The sequence below is a fragment of the Leucopleurus acutus genome, assembly GCF_964270905.1.
Source record: "Leucopleurus acutus genome assembly, chromosome: 19".
Classification (NCBI taxonomy): Eukaryota; Metazoa; Chordata; class Mammalia; order Artiodactyla; family Delphinidae; genus Leucopleurus; species Leucopleurus acutus.
This window is the reverse complement of record NC_139161.1, coordinates 51,633,764-51,650,698: the sequence shown is the minus strand read 5'-3', so window position 1 is coordinate 51,650,698 and position 16,935 is coordinate 51,633,764. Positions and strand designations below refer to the sequence as shown.

Sequence of the window (16,935 nt, the reverse complement as noted above, 5' to 3'; positions counted from 1 at the left end):
TTCCTGCCCTGGCTTGGCCTGGACTCGCCCCGCCTCCATCGCCCAGGCCCTTGGTCTGGACTGAATTGCCCACGCCCTTCGCACCTCCAGCCTCCCTCCCACCCCTTCTTATTTATTTCCTTTCTAACTGGATCCAGCCCATTGGAGGGGGGACACTCCTCTGCATGTATCCCCGCACCCCAGAACTGGACTCCTGAACCCCAGGAACCTGGGGTCTGGGGGGGGAGCCCTGGGCTCCTGATCCCGAGCCCTAGCTCCTTAGGACCCCTCGCCCCTGCCCGCCCCCAACGCACACACAGACCCACCAGGGGCCACCTGCCTTCCCCCATCTTCTCCCACACACATTGCGGAAGTCAGGGCCCCCCTCAAGGAGCACCCCGCTGCAGGGATGCAGGGCTACAGGCCTCCGCGCTCTCCCGAGGCAGGGTCTGGGGTCATCCCTGCCCCCATCATAACTCCCCCTGCCCCTTGATTTCTCATTTATTTTTTTCCATTTTTTTTCTTCTCAAAGGTGGTTTTTGGGGGGATAAGTAGGGGGACTCCACTGTGAGCCCCCTGCTTTCTACATGCCCCCCACCTTTTTTCTTTGCCGGTTTGCATGAGTGGAAGGTCTAACTGTGGCTTTTTTTTTTTTTTTTTTCCTGGGATTTTTTTTTGGGGGAATGGGGAGGGATGGGTCTAGGGAGCGGGAATGTGGGGGGGGGCAGGGTTGGGGGTAGGGTGTCTGGGAACCAGGGGAAGACTGGAAATGCTGCCGCCTTCTGCAATTTATTTATTTTTTCTTTTGAGAGAGTGAAAGGAAGAGACAGATACTTGAAACCTGGTGTGTGGCCTGGTTATTTGGGCCCCGGGTGAGGGGGGAGACCGGGTGGGAGCATAGGGATGGGTCTGGTAAGGTCAGATCCTTCTTCCCCGCCCCCCTGCACTCCCCACCCCACAGGATAGAGTGGCCTGAAACGGGCCTTGTTGGAACCTGCAAATCAAGGCTTCAGGGTCGTTAATGAAGAATGGGCCTGGGGTTGGGGTGGGGCAGGGCTGGAGCTCGGTCCAAGGTCACTGACAGACCCAGAAAGAGGACTTGCAAATGTAGCCCAGCCCTGACCACTCCCCTGGGCTGTCTCAGTCCTGTCGGGCAGCAGAATGGTCTCTAAAGAAAATAGTGAGGACACTTCATTCATGTTTGGAGCCGTGGACAGAGCTGGGCTCTGGCAGTGACCTTCAGAGAGGTTTGCTGATAAGAAATGCTGTGTGAATATTCATTGGATTTCTTTATGTCTGCCCCATCTCTATAGGAAATATTTGAAGCAGTTTTCCAAATAATAAGGGTAGGAAAATAGAATGTGATACCAAAGGTAAAAATAGGAGAAACAGATGTATTAGCTATGAGGGTAAATATGATTTCTGAGCTTCCTGGTAGACAGGGCAAAAAGGGAAATGGTCCATTACATACATACATACATACATATACATGTATGTTGTGTATATTATGAAGGAGAAAAACTTCTGGCTCTTTTAGGGAGTCAGGTTTTCCTGGGCCCTAAATCCTAACTGAAGTTTCTCAGATGCTGCTCCGTAGATACTCGTTCTCAGCTTCCCGTCTGCCACTGTTCATATGCTTGACAGGCTCCCCTCACACCAGCCTCAACTGCAGCATAGATGAGCCATTGCTGACACCAGCTGGGGGATCCCACCTACCTCTTTCTATCTCTCATTCAGGGACCCCAGGGAGGAAGGCTGAGGTGGGGTGGTTAAGTCCTGAACTGTGCAAAAGGGCAATTTTGTAGCCACCGCTGCCAGATTTGGGAGTTGGATGGAAAAGACCAACCCCCAGGGGCAGTGTTGGGGGGCAGTGTTGGGGGGTGCTGCCCTGGCCTGACCAGATCCAAGGCTAGAGGTGGAGATCCCCAGAGGTGTGGCCCTTAAAGCAGGGGTCCTCTCTGGATCGCCCTGCTGGTTTTTGAGCAGCACTCAATCCAGCAGAGGCCAGTCCTGGGGGTGGGACTGGGGGTGGTGGTGTCTGCCTTTCAGGAAACGTCGCAGGTGATTCTGATGTCTTGGTGGATGGAGAAGCACCGCCTTTTCCAATAACCCTTCTTTTAGCTTGATTCTACGTAGGAGCAAATGGTTTGAGGCTGTGCTCACATTCTCTGCCATTGGCTGAAGGGAGAAAGCTGTGAGCTGAGGAAGGCGTGTGCAGGTAACCCGTCTGCATCTAGGGGGTTAAGGAGAGTTCACTGAGAAGGGGTAAAATCCCCTAGTTGTGCATGTGTTGTGTTTTAGGTTACAACACTAATACGCATACCTTACAAAACTGCAAATAAATATAGAAATACGCGTGGCTAAAAAAAAGTTCCTTCCCCATCTCATTCCACATACTCCTCAGAGGGAAGCATGTTAGCAGTTTGGGATGTATTCTTCCAAATCTATAAAGAGCTCTTTCCTGTCCCTTTAGGGAGACCACATGTGCTTGAGTGGTAGGCGCGCTGGGTTCCCACACAGACTGGAGTTCAAAGCCTGATCCTCTTTTTTTTTTTTTTCCCACTTTTATTTATTTTTAAATTTATTATTTTTAAAAAGCCTGGCTCCTCTTCACCCCCCTCTGTTTTTTTCAACAAATACTAATTTGGATCTTCCTTGGTGCCAGTGTTTGAAATGCTGGGAACACAGTGTCCCTGCCCTTGGGGAACTTGGGGGGTCTACCCAGTGGGGACAGAGAGTAGCAAGTAAAGGAATGCAGGGAATTTAAGATAATGACGGTGCTATTGAGGAAAGAAAGTGACCACTGGGTGTGTGTCCTTGCTAGTCTAGACAGGGTTGTCAGGGCGGCTTCTTCTTGGAGCGACGTTTGAGTTGAGACCTGAACTGTGATGAAGCATGGGGTGGGGGAGTGTGTCAGGTAGAGAGAAGATGCAAGGTAGGAAGAAGTTTGTAACGTTGGTGGACAGAAAGAGGTCACAGAGTGGAGCAGGGTCAGGGGAGGGAGATAAGTAGGATATGGGTCAGAGGAATCAGCAAGGCCTGAGGCCTTCACGCGGATTTTATAAATACCAGGAAAAGTCCTGCGGGAGGGCTGTAAGAGGGCAGCGGCTGGCTGCCGTGGGTCCTGGTGAAGGAGGTATGGTCGGGGGCAGTAGAGAGCCAGGGAGGAGGTGGTCGTAGGTCAAGATGAGAGGCCAAGATGAGAGGCGTGGTGTCACTGCAACTGGCCAAAGGGCTTAACGCCTCTGACCCTGTTTCCCTGGCTGTTAAATGGGAATAGTAACTACTTTGTTGGATTCTTGTGAGGAATGAAGGGAAAAAACACGTAAAGCCATTGTTACACTGCCTGGCACACGCTAGAATCTGCTAATGGTTATTGCTCTTGGCCTCTTGATCTGTTCTCTGTTACTGGGTAAACTGGAAAGTTAAATAAAACTTGGAAACCTTTGGAGTTTTACAATTTTCTAAAATTTTCACCCTCTAAAAGTAGGAAAGAGGACAGAGGGTCCTGTGTCACAGGATCCTGGCTGTCCCAGCACAAAAGACAGTGGGGTTGGGGAGGACAGAGCCAGGATGGGGCGTGCCTACGGGAGACGGGGCGCTGCGGCCCCTCCACACAGGCGAGTTCTCGTCCAGCACCAGGGAGGGGATGCTGAAGCCCCTGGGTGGGTTTATCAGTTCACATCTGAAACTTGTGTGCAGTGGCTCCCCCGCTTCCTGCTCAGAGCCCCCTCTTTCTCTGCCGCTGCTTCTGGCGCTGAGCCCTCCAGCCCTAGTGCAGCCCCCTAACCTCCCCTGTCTCATCTCCACCCAAGCCCAAGTCAGCCTCGGCTAGATTTGGGGAACCACTGGTCACCCTCTTTGGAAAGTCAGCACAGAGCCTTCTCTGTGCCCCTCTGCCCATTTGTTGTCACCTCTTCTGCTGGGTCTGCTGGGCACACAACTCTGCAGCCCACAGGGTGCTGAGAGGCACGAGGTGGAATCCCAACCCTCTGGGTCTGGGGCCCACTCCAAACACGAGGTCAAAAGCGCTCTGAGAGAGAAGTGTGAGCAGGTGTGGGCTCAGGACACAGGTCTCCTCCATAGGAGGGGAGGGGGCTGTCTTAACTCAGACAACACCCCAGGGCCCCAGTTCTGCCCTGGGGAAGTTGCTCACCACCCTCTGGGATTTGGGGAGAGACCTCCTCTGCTATCCTGACCCAGCCTTCCCCCTTTCCCCTCATGCAGAGGCCCTGGAGGTAACTCAACGCTTGGCTGTGCTGCTAGTGATAATAATAAGAATAAAAATAGGTAGCATGCACAGAGCACTTGGTACGTGCCAGGTACTGTTCTAAGGGCTTTCCACTCATTATCTTATTTAACCTTGACGTACCTCTGAGATGGGCATTAAACCCACTTCCTAGATAAGGTGAACTCAGATCTGGCTGATAGCAGCCTTTAGGTTCTTTCTGCTTCTCTAGTTTTCCACCCCCTTAACATCCTTCTTGGGGACCTCTGGCCGTCGGCATCCTTCCTTCTCAGCGTCCCTCTCCCCACCAGCCCCTTCTCCGTCCCCCAACTGCCCAGGCCCCGCCTCCACCTGCCAGAAAAGCACTTCCCTCTTCCTGACTCACTCCGATAGGAGGCCCAGACCCCTTTCTCCTTGACCGTCTTTAATCTGGCACTTGGAGTCCCCAGAGCTGGCCCTGAAGGTCACCCCCACTTCCTGGGGCTCTTTCTTCTGCTTCCCCCACAGTGGGGGATTCCGTCCTGGTCTGCTTTCTTTCCACTGTGGCCTCATCACAGGGCAGCACCCAAGACCCTGCCTTCAGTGTAAGCAGAAGTCTCTGTGGTCTCCAGGAGCCTTGTGGACCCCGGTCAGGTGCACTGCTGCCCTTGCCCCCATCCCCCCTTCGCTCTGTGTTCAGCAGCCGCCAGGTCAGCTCCATCTTCTGCAACGTTCTGCCCCTGTGACCTTCCCTCTCTGGCCTCAAGCCTCACACTTTCTTACTGAGACCCACTCAGCAGCCTCCTGACAGAGCCCCCTGCCTCTCAGGGACCCACCTTTGACCCAGCACCCACCCCGAGGCCAGGCCATTGTTCAGCTTGCAGCTCTGACCTCACCACTGCCCTGCCTGCAACTCTTCACGGGCCCCTGTAGTCAGTCTTTAACTTGGCTGTTCAGGTGCCAACATCAGTACAGTGTTTTTGGTTGTGTGTCCCCAGTGCACATTCACTCATCTAATAATTCTATACATCTTGTGGCAGCCAGCCTTCAAGATGGACCCTGATTATTCTCACCCCCTGGAATTCACACTCTCGTGTGGTTCCTTTCCACACTGGGGAGCCACTAGGATGCTGTGGAGATGATGGAGTGTTACTTCTGAGGCTAGGTCATAAAAGAAATTGCAGCCTCCACCTGTGCTCTCCGATCATTTGCTCTGGGGGAAGCCAGCTGCCATGTTGCAAGGACACTCAAGCAGCCCTGTGGAGGGGCCCGTGTGGTGAGGAGCTGAGACCTCCTGCCAACAGCCAGCACTAACTTGCCAGTCTTGTGAGTGAGTCATCTTGGAAGCTGATCCTCCAGTCTCAGTCAAGTCTTCAAATGACTGTAGCATGGATATACATCCTGACTGCACTCTCCTGAGAGACTCTGAGCCAGAACTAACCCGCTAAGCTGCACCCAGGTTCCTGACCCTCAGAAACTGAGTGAGATGATAACTATTCTTCGCTTTAAATTGCTCAGTTTTGGAGCGATCATTTTACAGCAATAGATCACTAACACACATTGACCACTGTACAGGTCTATTATGCACGTGATAAAACACATCCCCAAGTAGAAATCTAAAGAAAAGGGATAAAAATATATATAAAGTGTTTGGTTTTGTTTTTTGGTTTTGTTTCTTTTTTGCCACGCCACACAGCTTGAGGGACTTTAGCTCCCCACCAGGGATTGAACCCGGGCCCTCAGCAGTGAAAGCCCAGAGTCCTAACCACTGGACCTCCAGGGGATTCCCTAAATAAAGTTCTAATGTTTTCTTGCCACACCCTCTTTTTTTTTTTTCCCCCACAGTGCTTGGGTTTTATTTAACATCACTTCCGTGACCAAGAGCCAGCCTGGAATCCACAGCCAGGATGGAGCCGCATGGGCCACAGCGCACCAGGACCCGCGTCCTCCCAGCCTGCCCTGCACTCACAGGTTTTAGAGCCCTCGTAAAATGAGCTCCTATAAGCAGCTGCTTCTCGTGGAAACTCAGACACCGGTGGGTGGTTCAGGGTGGGCGGGTCAGGGTGGGCTCCTCATTGCTGGTCTTCTTTTATTTCAGTTTAAGCTTGTTCCACATCCTCTCCAGGGCCACTTTTCCCATGAAGAAGGTGATGGCAAAATTACGCTTGTACCAGTCCCTGTTACAATACATGTGCTTCCGAAAATGTTTACTTAAAAATTCCTTGTAAAAGTCAGCCATTTCGGGCTTCCCTGGTGGCGCAGTGGTTGGGAGTCCGCCTGCTGGTGCGGGGGACACGGGTTCGTGTCCCGGTCCAGGAGGATCCCACATACCGCGGAGTGGCTGGGCCCGTGAGCCATGGCCGCTGAGCCCGCGCGTCCGGAGCCTGTGCTCCGCAACGGGAGAGGCCACAGCAGTGAGAGGCCCGCGTACTGCAAAAAAAAAAAAAAAAAAAGTCAGCCATTTCTTCTGCATTCAATGTTGCTTTTTGACCTAATTCAGCTCTCAGTTCCAGGCCTTTGGCTTTTAGTCTTGAGTCAATAAATTCTTCTTTTTCCTAAAAGAAGACAGCTATCAGAACTCCCTTTCTTCGTCTTTTTGTTTTTCCTTGGCTAGGACACAGCTCTCAGTGCTCTGGAGAAGTCTGGATGTGGATTTCCTGAGAAGTGGCCCATCTCAAAGCCTTTAGAAAAGTCAAATTCTGGTTTGCCCAGAACTGTTGGTTCCGTTCTTGTGTTTCTTGTCTTAATTCTCTTAACTTTTGTTCCAATGGTGATTCATTTTCAGGGATGTAAAAGTGAACAGGTTGAAGGTTGGAATATTTATTTGGGGGTCCTATCCAATCATGGCAAGATTTTCTTGGAGGGCAGAATCTTGAGACATGCTAGTGTTGGAGTGTTTCCTGCAGAGGGGGGATGGCCGTGGCTCACCGTGGGGACAAGGACACTGGCAGCAGAAGTTCTGGGAAGCATTCCTTGCCGCCTCTTGCCACCTTCTTAATGGATGATCTTGTGATACCCCTGGGGCACATGCTCCCCCAGTTTGGAGACCTCTGTGCTTCTGAATGACATTCAAGATGCCTCACCCTGAGACTGAAGGCCCTCCTCAGGGTGGCCCAAGCTACAACTCTGGACATTTCTCCCACTCTTTCCAGGGTCACTTGCTTATTACAGCTGATAAAAATCCTTCCTGTTCTTTCAGGCCAGCGTCACAGACCTCCCCTAGGGAGCCTGGTGGTGGGATTCCCAGGTTTGGAGCCTGGCCTCTCTGAATTGCTCTCTGCACGTGCTCCATATCCCAAGGTGAAGTGTACTCAGAGGGGACAGCGTCACTTTGCATGAAGAGGCAGAGTTCTAAAAGTGGCCCCCAAGATTCCATACTGTCCTCCCCAGCACCTGAGGACATGCTGAGATCTCTCTCACAATTGTTATGTTATAGGGAGTGACCCTTACCTATGGCCGTACACACTGTACAGGGGTCTGGCTTGTCAATCGGCACCCGGTGTGTCGTGTTGTTTGTCTGGCTTTCTTCATAGCGTCTCATCACTTCTGGCTCCTGTTCTTAAGTTGTTGTGTATGTCATGTACACAGCTGACCTTAGGACAGGAAGATTCTCCAGGTGGGCCTAATCGAATCCCAGGAGCCCCTTTGAAAGCACAGGGGGAGTCAGAGAGATCTGCACCTTGAGGAAGATTCCAGGCACTGTTGCTGACTTTGCAGATGGAGGGGCCATGCGATGAGGAAGGCAGGTGGCCTCGAGGAACAGAGGGTGGCCCCCAGACGACAGCCAGCAAGGAGATGGGGACCTCAATCCTACGGCTGCAAGGAACTGGGTTCTGTCAGCAACCTGAAGGAGCTTGGGAGCAGATTCTTCTCCTTTGCCTCCAAAAATGAATACAGTCCTGCCAGCACCTTAATCTCAGCTTTGTCAGACCCTGAGCAGAGAAGCCAGCTTGGACTTCTGCCCTACGGAGCTATGAGCTAATAAATCGGTGTCCTTTCAAGCCACTAGGTTTGGGTTGCATTGTTACTCTGCAATAGAAAATGAATACGCGAGGCTGTGTCCCTGAAGACCTTGCATAATTCAAGGTATACATTCTTTTTTGTTTTTTGGCCTTGCTGCGCAGCTTGTGGGTTCCCTGACCAGGGATCGAACCCAGGACCCCTGCTGTGGAAGTGCGGAGTCCTAACCACTGGACCGCCAGGGAAATCCCAAGGTATATATTCTTAAAGGGATAAATGTAAAGAGTTCTCAGGGTGCATATATCTACCGCCATGTGTTGTTGTTTTGTTTTTAGCTACTTTTTAGTTTCTCAGGATTATCTCTGGTATCTTACAGGTGGCTTGTAAGTCAGCCACCGGGTGTATCGTGTTGTTTGTCTGGCTTTCTTCACAGTGTTTTATCACCTCTGACTCTCACCCTAAACTTGTTGGCTTTGGCGTATTTTTCGGCACTGGTCCAAGTACTGCTCCCTAAGCAAGGGGTTTGGGAATATGGTTATAGGGTAGAACCAGCTTGCAGGAACATCTTATTCCTGTATAAGATGCAAACAGAAGAATGCACAGATCTTAAGTGTACAGCTTTCAGCAGTTTTACAAACTGAACACAGCCTTGCAACTGGCATCCAGTTCAAGAAGTAGAACATTTCCATCGCCCAGAAGCTCCCTTCCAATCACCACTCCTGTAAGGGTGACCGTTATTCTGACCGAAACATCGTAGGTTTGTTTGCCTGAATAAACCGGATCGTAAGCGATAATATCAGAGAAGGCCAAATTAACAGCCCAACAGTCACCAAAATTACTGGCCACAGTCCCAGTGCATGCAAACAACGTGGGGCTTTTCAAGACACGGATAAAGGAGATGTAGCCAGGGCTTCTTATTTTATGCAAGGGACGTGTTCCTGAATATCTCATGTAATGTAAACTCTCCTAACTCAGGTCTAGTTTTCTCACTGAAATAACTGTAACCTAGGATTCCTGTGACTTCACATTTGGTCCTAAAGTGAGACTTATTAACGTCTTTAACATTGCCCAATTTCTAATTTAGCATAATTCCAATCCAGACACTCCTCTGAACACAACACTCCCTGAACTCTCCCTGGGGCTGTGAGGGACCACTTTTAGCATTTCTGGGACCCCGGGGCCCAGCTATGGTGACGGGACGGGACCCTGGTTCTGGGGGCAGCACACAGGTCCTGGAGTCCGGCTGCCCACATCCCAGCCCTCCCTCTGCTGTTCCTTGCAGTGTGACTCTGGGTAAGGTCTTACCATTCAGGGTCTCGGTTTTTTCATCTGCGAATCGAATAGGGATGTGCTCGGGGGGCTAAGGAGAGGAGGTAATGAAGGAAAAGCACACAGGAATTACTGGAGGTTTTTTGGCACCAATCCCGGCTGAGTGGGAAAAGCCTGTCCTCCTGCCTCTCCCTGCACCGCCTCCTACGCGGCTGGGAGGACTTTACTCCCCCCCGGAGAGCAAAGCCATTCAGCCGCAGGCTGGGGAGTCTGGCGGCTGAGCCCCAGTGAAGCCGGGCCCAGGCTCAGATGCCAGGGTCACAGGCCTGGATTGGGCAAGAGCAGAGATCGGCCCCTCTGATCCCGGTCAGGGATATTTGGAGACACCACCAATTCTGGGAAATTCAGAGGCAGGAAGTGAAAGGGGGGAGGGGCAGAGGGGAAACGGCAAACTGCACCCTGGCCCCTCCTGGCCTGGCCCCCTCCCAAATGGTGCCATGAGTGAGGTGACTGCATACAAGGAATGGGGACAGACCGGGGAGACTCCCCACCCCTGGGAGGAAAAGAAGAGGCAACCCATCCCCCGCTCCCAGCCCCACACCCCAGAGTTCCAAATCCAGTTCTACCTCTGTTTACGTCCAAAGTCCCAGGCACTGGAGATGCCAGGTTTGGTGTGTTTGGACACATAGACAAGCAGACGCACAGACAGGCAGACGCACAGGGCTCAGGGCCCTCATATGGACCCTGCCCCCTCCTCTCCCACCACCCAGGGCTGTCTGCGCACCCTAATCCTCCAGGCTTCAGCCCGTTTCTTAGCCTGGGATCTGTGCAGCATCGAGGGACCCAGCAGTCAACCTTGAGACCTTCAGCAAGTAAAAGGGGAAGAACGGCTGTGGGGGGGTGACTAACTGGGGGGTGGGGTGGCGGAGGGGATGGAGGGGCCCCATGTCAGGAGGGCTGGGGATGGAGTGGGAAAACTGTGGAAGATAGAGTTTGGATGTCAGGCCTGGGAGGGAATGGGAGCAAGAAGAAAGGTCTCCTGCTGATCACCTAGAAAGGGACTGGACCACACACCCCAACTCTGTTCAGCCGTAGCCTCAGCCCTAACCCCAGCCCTGACCTGGTCCCAGGTCCAGCCAGCCCTACCATGACCAAGGAGTATCAAGATCTTCAGCATCTGGACAACGAGGAGAATGACCATCAGCACAGAAAAAGTGAGGGGAGGCCTCCCCCCATTTCTGAAAGGCGAGCATTAGGTGGCTCTCGCTCTCTCCACTCAGCTCCTGCTTCTTTCTGTAACCCCGACTCTCCCTGGGTCTGCCCCACTCACAGGGACACAGCGTCTGAGCCGCCCCTCTTAGGGGAGGTGCAGGGTGTAGGGCTGGATTTCCCTTCTTGGTGACGGCTGCCCCCAGGCTTCTGCATGACCCTCCTGTCCCTCACCTTGTCACCGACTTCTCAGGACCCTGGGGACGGGGGCGCCCAGGGCCGTGGGACTAACTGGAAGAAGTTAGGCCTCCTTCTTTCCTCTTTCAACACCCTGTGAGCCTTGGCCAACTGTGTGAGTGTGTGTGAGTGCATGGGTGTCAGGGATCAGTTTGGTCAAGGGGAAGATTTCTGGGACGGCTCTGAGCGATCTCTGATTGGGGGAGGATGAGGCTCTCTTACATCAAAAAGCAAGCCCCGGGCTTCCCTGGTGGCGCAGTGGTTGAGAGTCCGCCTGCCGATGCAGGGGACGCGGGTTCGTGCCCCGGTCCGGGAAGATCCCACGTGCCGCGGAGCGGCTGGGCCCGTGAGCCATGGCCGCTGAGCCTGCGCGTCCGGAGCCTGTGCTCCGCAACGGGAGAGGCCACAACAGTGAGAGGCCCGCGTACGGCAAAAAAAAAAAAAAAAAAAAAAAGCAAGCCCCCTTTCTTTCTCCTGCGAGCAGGGATGTTGCTTCGGCTGAGCCAGGATGAAGTTCTTGGTGGATGGGAGTGGGCAGCGACCTTCGATGGGGGAAGGGACTGCCGGCAAAAATGGAGTGGAAGCCCCCATATTCCAGCTCACTGGGACAGGGCTCCCGGGTGGGAGCAACCTGAGGGACCTGAAGTCTGGCTACTCCGCCTCTTTCCCTGTGCGCAGCCAAAGAGGAGTGGGATTCGAGGGGTGACCAAGAAATCCACTGCTCTTGCCCCACCTGCAAGGCGCCACACCCCCCCCCCCCCCCAGTCTCCTCCAGCTCGCAAACTCCGTCCATCCTCCAGGCTCTGAGTTCTGAGGCTGCAGTGACTCAGCCAGGCCAGCAGGTGTCAGCAAAGGCCCAGGGCCTGGGTAGGGCTCCGGCGGGTCAAAGCTTCGCGCCCCTCCCCACCTCCGGTTGCCTCTGGCTTCTCCGGGCCGCCCACCGCCCAAACTTCTTCCTGGATAACGTTCCTCCTAGTCGGCTAGAGGAGGCTCAGACTGCCCTCCTTCTAGGACCCCAGAGCTGCCCCAGGCTCCTGATGCCCTCTCCTCTTGCAGGGCCGCCTCCTCCCCACTCACTCTTTCGGCGTCTCTGCTCCGGACCCAGCCTCATCCTGATCTCCATCGGCCTTAGCCTCCTGCTGCTGGTGGTTGTCTGTGTGATCGGATCCCAGAGTGGGTTCCCTGGGGGTGGGCTGTGAAGGGAGCAATGTTGAGGGTGGGTGGGTAGGGGACGTGCTGGCTGCTGTGATGGTTGACACAACCTCCTAATTTTGTCCTATGCACACCCTCTTCTGCCCAGACTCCAAGCTGCAGGAGGAGCTGCGGGCCCTGAGAGAAACGTTCAGCAACCTCACAGTGAGCACGGAGGCCAAGGTCAAGGCCCTGAGCGTCCAGGGTGAGGAGGGCTGGGGCTGGGGGGGCTGGGAACGTAGGGACATTGGGACACTGAGCAAGTCTCTCCTCTAGGAGGAAATGTGGGCAGAAAGATGAAGTCCCTGGAGTCCCAACTGGAGAAACAGCAGCAGGACCTGAGTGAAGGTCAGCGAGGGAGCGTGCGTGCGCGCGCTTCCGCATGCAGGATACAGGGGTCTCTCAGGCCAAACCAAGGGGCCTTACGGCAGGAGCATCTGTGATCCATCTTCACGCCCCAGCACGCAGACGACAGAGCCTTCCCAGTCCCCTCCCCCACTCATTCCCCTCCCCCTCTGCCCTCTGTCTCCCCAGATCACTCCAGCTTGCTGCTCCACGTGAAGCAGTTTGTGTCTGACCTGCGAAGCCTGAGCTGTCAGATGGCCGTCCTCCAGGGCAACGGTGAGGGGGTGGGTGCTGCCCAGCCCCGCTTTCCTGCCCACTTCCCCTCAGCCCCTCACCCTCCCTCTGCCTGCCCCCGCCCCCACCCCCCACCCACCCCCAGGCTCTGAAAGGACCTGCTGCCCGGTGAACTGGGTGGACTTTGAAGGCAAATGCTACTGGTTCTCTCGCTCGGGGAAGCCCTGGCCCGAGGCTGAGAAGTACTGCCAGCTGGAGGACGCCCACCTGGTGGTGGTGGGCTCCTGGGAGGAGCAGGTGAGGGCCAGGCGGGGCACGGCTGGGAGGCTGGCAGGTCTAAGGAGAGATCACCAGCCCCTCCTCTCTCCCCAGAAATTTATCCAGCACCACATGGGCCCTGTGAACACCTGGATGGGCCTCACTGACCAAAACGGGCCCTGGAAATGGGTGGACGGGACAGACTATGAGTCGGGCTTCAAGTGAGTGTGTGCGCCCCACAGCTCTGCCCTCCGCCTGTGCCCCAGCCTGGCCTGCGTCCCAGCCTGGCGGGTCCCAGGGCGCCAGGGGCTGCTCGGCTTGTCTGAGGGTCTGGGCCCCTCGGGCCTGCATCCATCTGGTCTCTTTAGGAACTGGAGACCGGAGCAGCCGGACGACTGGTATGGGCACGGGCTCGGAGGAGGTGAGGACTGTGCCCACTTCACGGACGACGGCCGCTGGAACGATGACGTCTGTCAGAGGCCCTACCGGTGGGTCTGCGAGACACAGCGGGACAGGGACAGCGAAAACTAGCAGCCTCCTCTCCCCCTAATTTATTTCCTCAATGCCTTTACCTGCCATAGGGCTCCTGGTTTGGGGACCCTCCTATCTGGGGGCTTCTGGATTTTCATCTAAGATTTAGAGGGAAGGGTAGTGTCTGAGGAATGTAGACTGATGTTTGGAGGGGCGAAGAGATTGAAACCCATGCCACTTTCTGTGGTTTGCAGGTTATTATTGTCAACTTGTTTTTTAGAGTAAAAAGAAGAGAAATATATGAAATATTCTGAGTTGTCTTGTTGTTGGGGATTAGGAATTGGGATTGGGCTGGTTGGCACTAGATAGCCTTGGGCAGGCAGCGGGTCATCCTGAGAACTGTCTGGGCTTTGGGCCAGGTGGCCTGGATTTGTTATTTACAGGTATGTGAGTTAGGGCAAGTTATTCTGCTCCCTGAGTCTCAGCTGTAAAGCGGCATTTGTTACTGATGTTACTGAACTCAGTTTGGGCTGCGCGTCTCTCAAGGATCCAATCCTGAGAGACAAGTGCTGGGTAAAAGGAAATATAGCTTTACTGAGGAAGCTGGCAGTCCTGGGGAGGAGGTGGACTCATGCGTCAAAGAACCAACTTCCCCTTGCTGATCAGGGCGCACGGGCTTTTAAAGGGGAGTTTCATGGGTACATAGGCAGGGCAGGGGGCTACATGCAGAACAGCACAGTTAGCTCTGATAATCGCCTTGAAATTGGTCATGCGGAGGTCTGATCAGCATCATCTTGATTGTTTCAAGTATAGTTAATCTTCAGTTCCAGGGTCGGTTTGTTCCCATTTCCTTGAGGCCAGTCCTTGAATCGTACAAGGTGGAGCAGCTTGTGTCATGACTACAGTCTGGTCATTGTGCAGTTAACTTTTTCCATTTGGTGGTGGTTTTAGTATCTGCAAAACAACTCAGGAGTGTGCCTCAGACACTATTGTCTATGTCCTTCAGGGAGGAACTAAAGATTCTGTGATTCTATTGTCCTAATCATTAACTTCTTAAGCTTGTTTTTTTGTGACTCAGGGGAGGCTTGGGAGAGTACAGCATTTTATTATTATTTTTTTTTATAAACAAGAGACGGGGACATGGAGGGGCTTTTGTACCTGGGAGGTCCCCGCAGGGTCCTGCTTGGTTTCACTGGGATCATCCTACCTCCAGCCATGCCCCCAGGAACAGAACCACCCCAGTGTGAACAGAAGCAGCACCCACAGTTAGGGAACAAATAACAACAAATGCAAAGGTGAACCCACAACCCAGAATCACCAACATGGGAGGAAAACCAATACCATGGAAGAGAAAACCACAGCAAATAGAATCCACAACCCAGATGGGAGTTAACAGGACAAACAGATGAAGACTTTATGGACGCTTATGGGTTTATCAACCAAAATGGACAAATTAACCCACAGATGCGACCTCCACTAATTCTAAAAAGGAGCAGTGCTCTGACCACAATGAAATCAAGTTAGAAATAAACACAAAAGTATAGCTAAAAAAGATCTGTCAACATATGCATGACTCACCCTCTTTCTAGAAAACTTGAGTTTAGAAAAAATAAAAATGAAACAGTCAAGTGGTTTAGAAGTGAACAAGGAGAACACTACAGACTGAGATTGTGCGATGGTGTAAAGCAATTCCCCAGAGGAAAAGTATATAGCCTTAAGCACATTTATTAAAAAAAATAGGAAAGGCTGAATGGAAATAAGCTTATTTTTAACTTAAGACACTTGAAAAAAGCAAAACTTAATGCACTAGAAAATAAAAATGTAGATATCATCAGTAAAAACAAAATCTGATTCTTGGAAAAGGTAAATAACAAATATGAAGGAGAATAAAGGAAATACAGGTACATGATTTTAGAAAGGAAAAAGGTTGCAGAAGAACAGATATAGAGGATATAATTATGTAACACTCTCTGATTTGAAACAGCAGAGTACAGACAGTTTCTCCTACCATTGTTGTAATTTTTAGGTTAATCCCTTAGAAACAGAGCTTTTAACTTCCAAATTTATAAAGGGGAAAAAATGAAGAAAAAACAATCTAAAGGGTGGCAGGAAAGGAGAGAAAAACAGAACAGGTAGATAAGAAAAATCAAAATAAAGAGTTATGAACCCAAATATGTTGATGATTATATTAAATACAAAAGACTAAATAATCTGTCATCTATCTATCTATCTACCTCTTTATTTATTTATTTTGGCTGCACCGTGCGGCTTGCGGGAATCTTAGTTCCCTGACCAGGGATTGAACCTCGGGTCACTACAGTGAAAGCACCAAGTCCTAACCACTGGACTGCCAGGGAATTCCCTAAATTATGTTTTTAAAAGACATGAACTTACAGACAGAATGAAAGGTAAAGTCCAACCACATGCCCAAGAGACACATCTAAAGAGAGAGGTTGAAAGCGAAAGTATGAGAAAGATATGTTAGGAAAATTCTAACCAAATAATTATCTTATTTTTAAAAATTAATTTATTTGGTTGTGCCAGGTCTTAGTTGTGGCATGCATGTGGGATCTAGTTCCTTAACCAGGGATCGAACCCAGGACCCCTACATTGGGAGCATGGAGTCTTAACCACCAGACCACCAAAGAAGTCCCCAGATAATTTTCTTATAAAGGACACTTTATAACAAAAATTATTATTCGAGATAAAGTGGGTCGCTTCCTAATGATAAAAGGTTTAGTTCAACAGGAAGATACACCAGTGTTAAATATATGTGCACAGAATAACATGGCCACAAAATACATGAAATAAAAAATCTGGAAGTACAAAAAGACAAATCTATATTCATAGTAGGAGATTGTAATGCACCTCTGTCGGTAATTGATGTATCAAGCAGACTGAAAAATCACTAAGTATACAGGTGTTTTGAATGCCAGTTTGAAGTATAATGATCCAATGGACACATTTAGTATAGTGCACTCACCAGCTACAGAATACTCATTCTTTTCAAGTACACTGGTACATTTTTTTAAAAATTGAGCAAATACTGGGCCATAAGGCAGGTTTTTTTAAAAAATAAATTTATTTATTTTATTTTTATTTTTGGCTGTGTTGGGTCTTCGTTGCTGCACGCGGGCTTTCTCTAGTTGCGGTCAGCGGGGGCTACTCTTCATTGTGGTGCGTGGGCTTCTGATTGCGGTGGCTTCTCTTGTTGCGGAGCGCGGGCTCTAGGCTTGTGGGCTTCAGTAGTTGCGGCACGCAGGCTCAGTAGTTGTGGCTCGCAGGCTCTAGAGCACGGGCTCAGTAGTTGTGGCGCATGGGCTTAGTTGCTTCGCGGCATGTGAGATCTTCCTGGACCAGGGCTCGAACCCGTGTCCCCTGCATTGGCAGGCGGATTCTTAACCACTGCGCCACCAGGGAAGCCCCCATAAGGAAAATTTTAACAAATTTCAAATAGAGTATTTTCGCTATAATGACCAAAAAATGTAAGATTCCTATATAAAAAATTAACTAGCCCAATTAAATGGTGTATTAAGAGAGATAACATGTTCAAGTAACATCTGTGCCTTGAGTAA

The 16,935-nt window shown here is 51.6% G+C and overlaps 2 protein-coding genes across 7 annotated transcripts; one reads left to right on the top strand and one right to left on the bottom strand.

The window, feature by feature from the left end:
- Window positions 1–4,001: 4,001 nt before the first annotated feature.
- LOC309976149 (cytochrome c oxidase assembly factor 8-like) lies at window positions 4,002–10,152 on the bottom strand (the record flags this gene model as incomplete). Its single annotated transcript, XM_082861627.1, has 6 exons — window positions 4,002–4,012; window positions 6,678–6,741; window positions 6,868–7,068; window positions 8,604–8,656; window positions 9,452–9,506; window positions 10,135–10,152. The coding sequence occupies 6 exons, from the start codon at window positions 10,150–10,152 to the stop codon at window positions 4,002–4,004; spliced, it is 402 nt and encodes a 133-aa protein (XP_082717753.1).
- On the top strand, window positions 10,081–16,692 carry LOC309975861 (asialoglycoprotein receptor 1). 6 transcript variants are annotated; one of them, XM_082861156.1, is made up of 9 exons: window positions 10,081–10,283; window positions 10,546–10,671; window positions 11,918–12,034; window positions 12,162–12,257; window positions 12,329–12,400; window positions 12,587–12,673; window positions 12,777–12,928; window positions 13,004–13,110; window positions 13,258–16,692. In XM_082861156.1, the coding sequence occupies exons 2-9, from the start codon at window positions 10,563–10,565 to the stop codon at window positions 13,418–13,420; spliced, it is 903 nt and encodes a 300-aa protein (XP_082717282.1). In that variant the 5' UTR covers window positions 10,081–10,283; window positions 10,546–10,562; the 3' UTR covers window positions 13,421–16,692. The 6 variants fall into 6 exon arrangements, with proteins under 6 accessions (XP_082717282.1, XP_082717281.1, XP_082717286.1 ...); XM_082861155.1 differs by having other exon boundaries at window positions 10,081–10,287; XM_082861160.1 differs by having other exon boundaries at window positions 10,082–10,283; window positions 10,546–10,660.
- The last annotated feature ends 243 nt before the right edge of the window (window positions 16,693–16,935 follow it).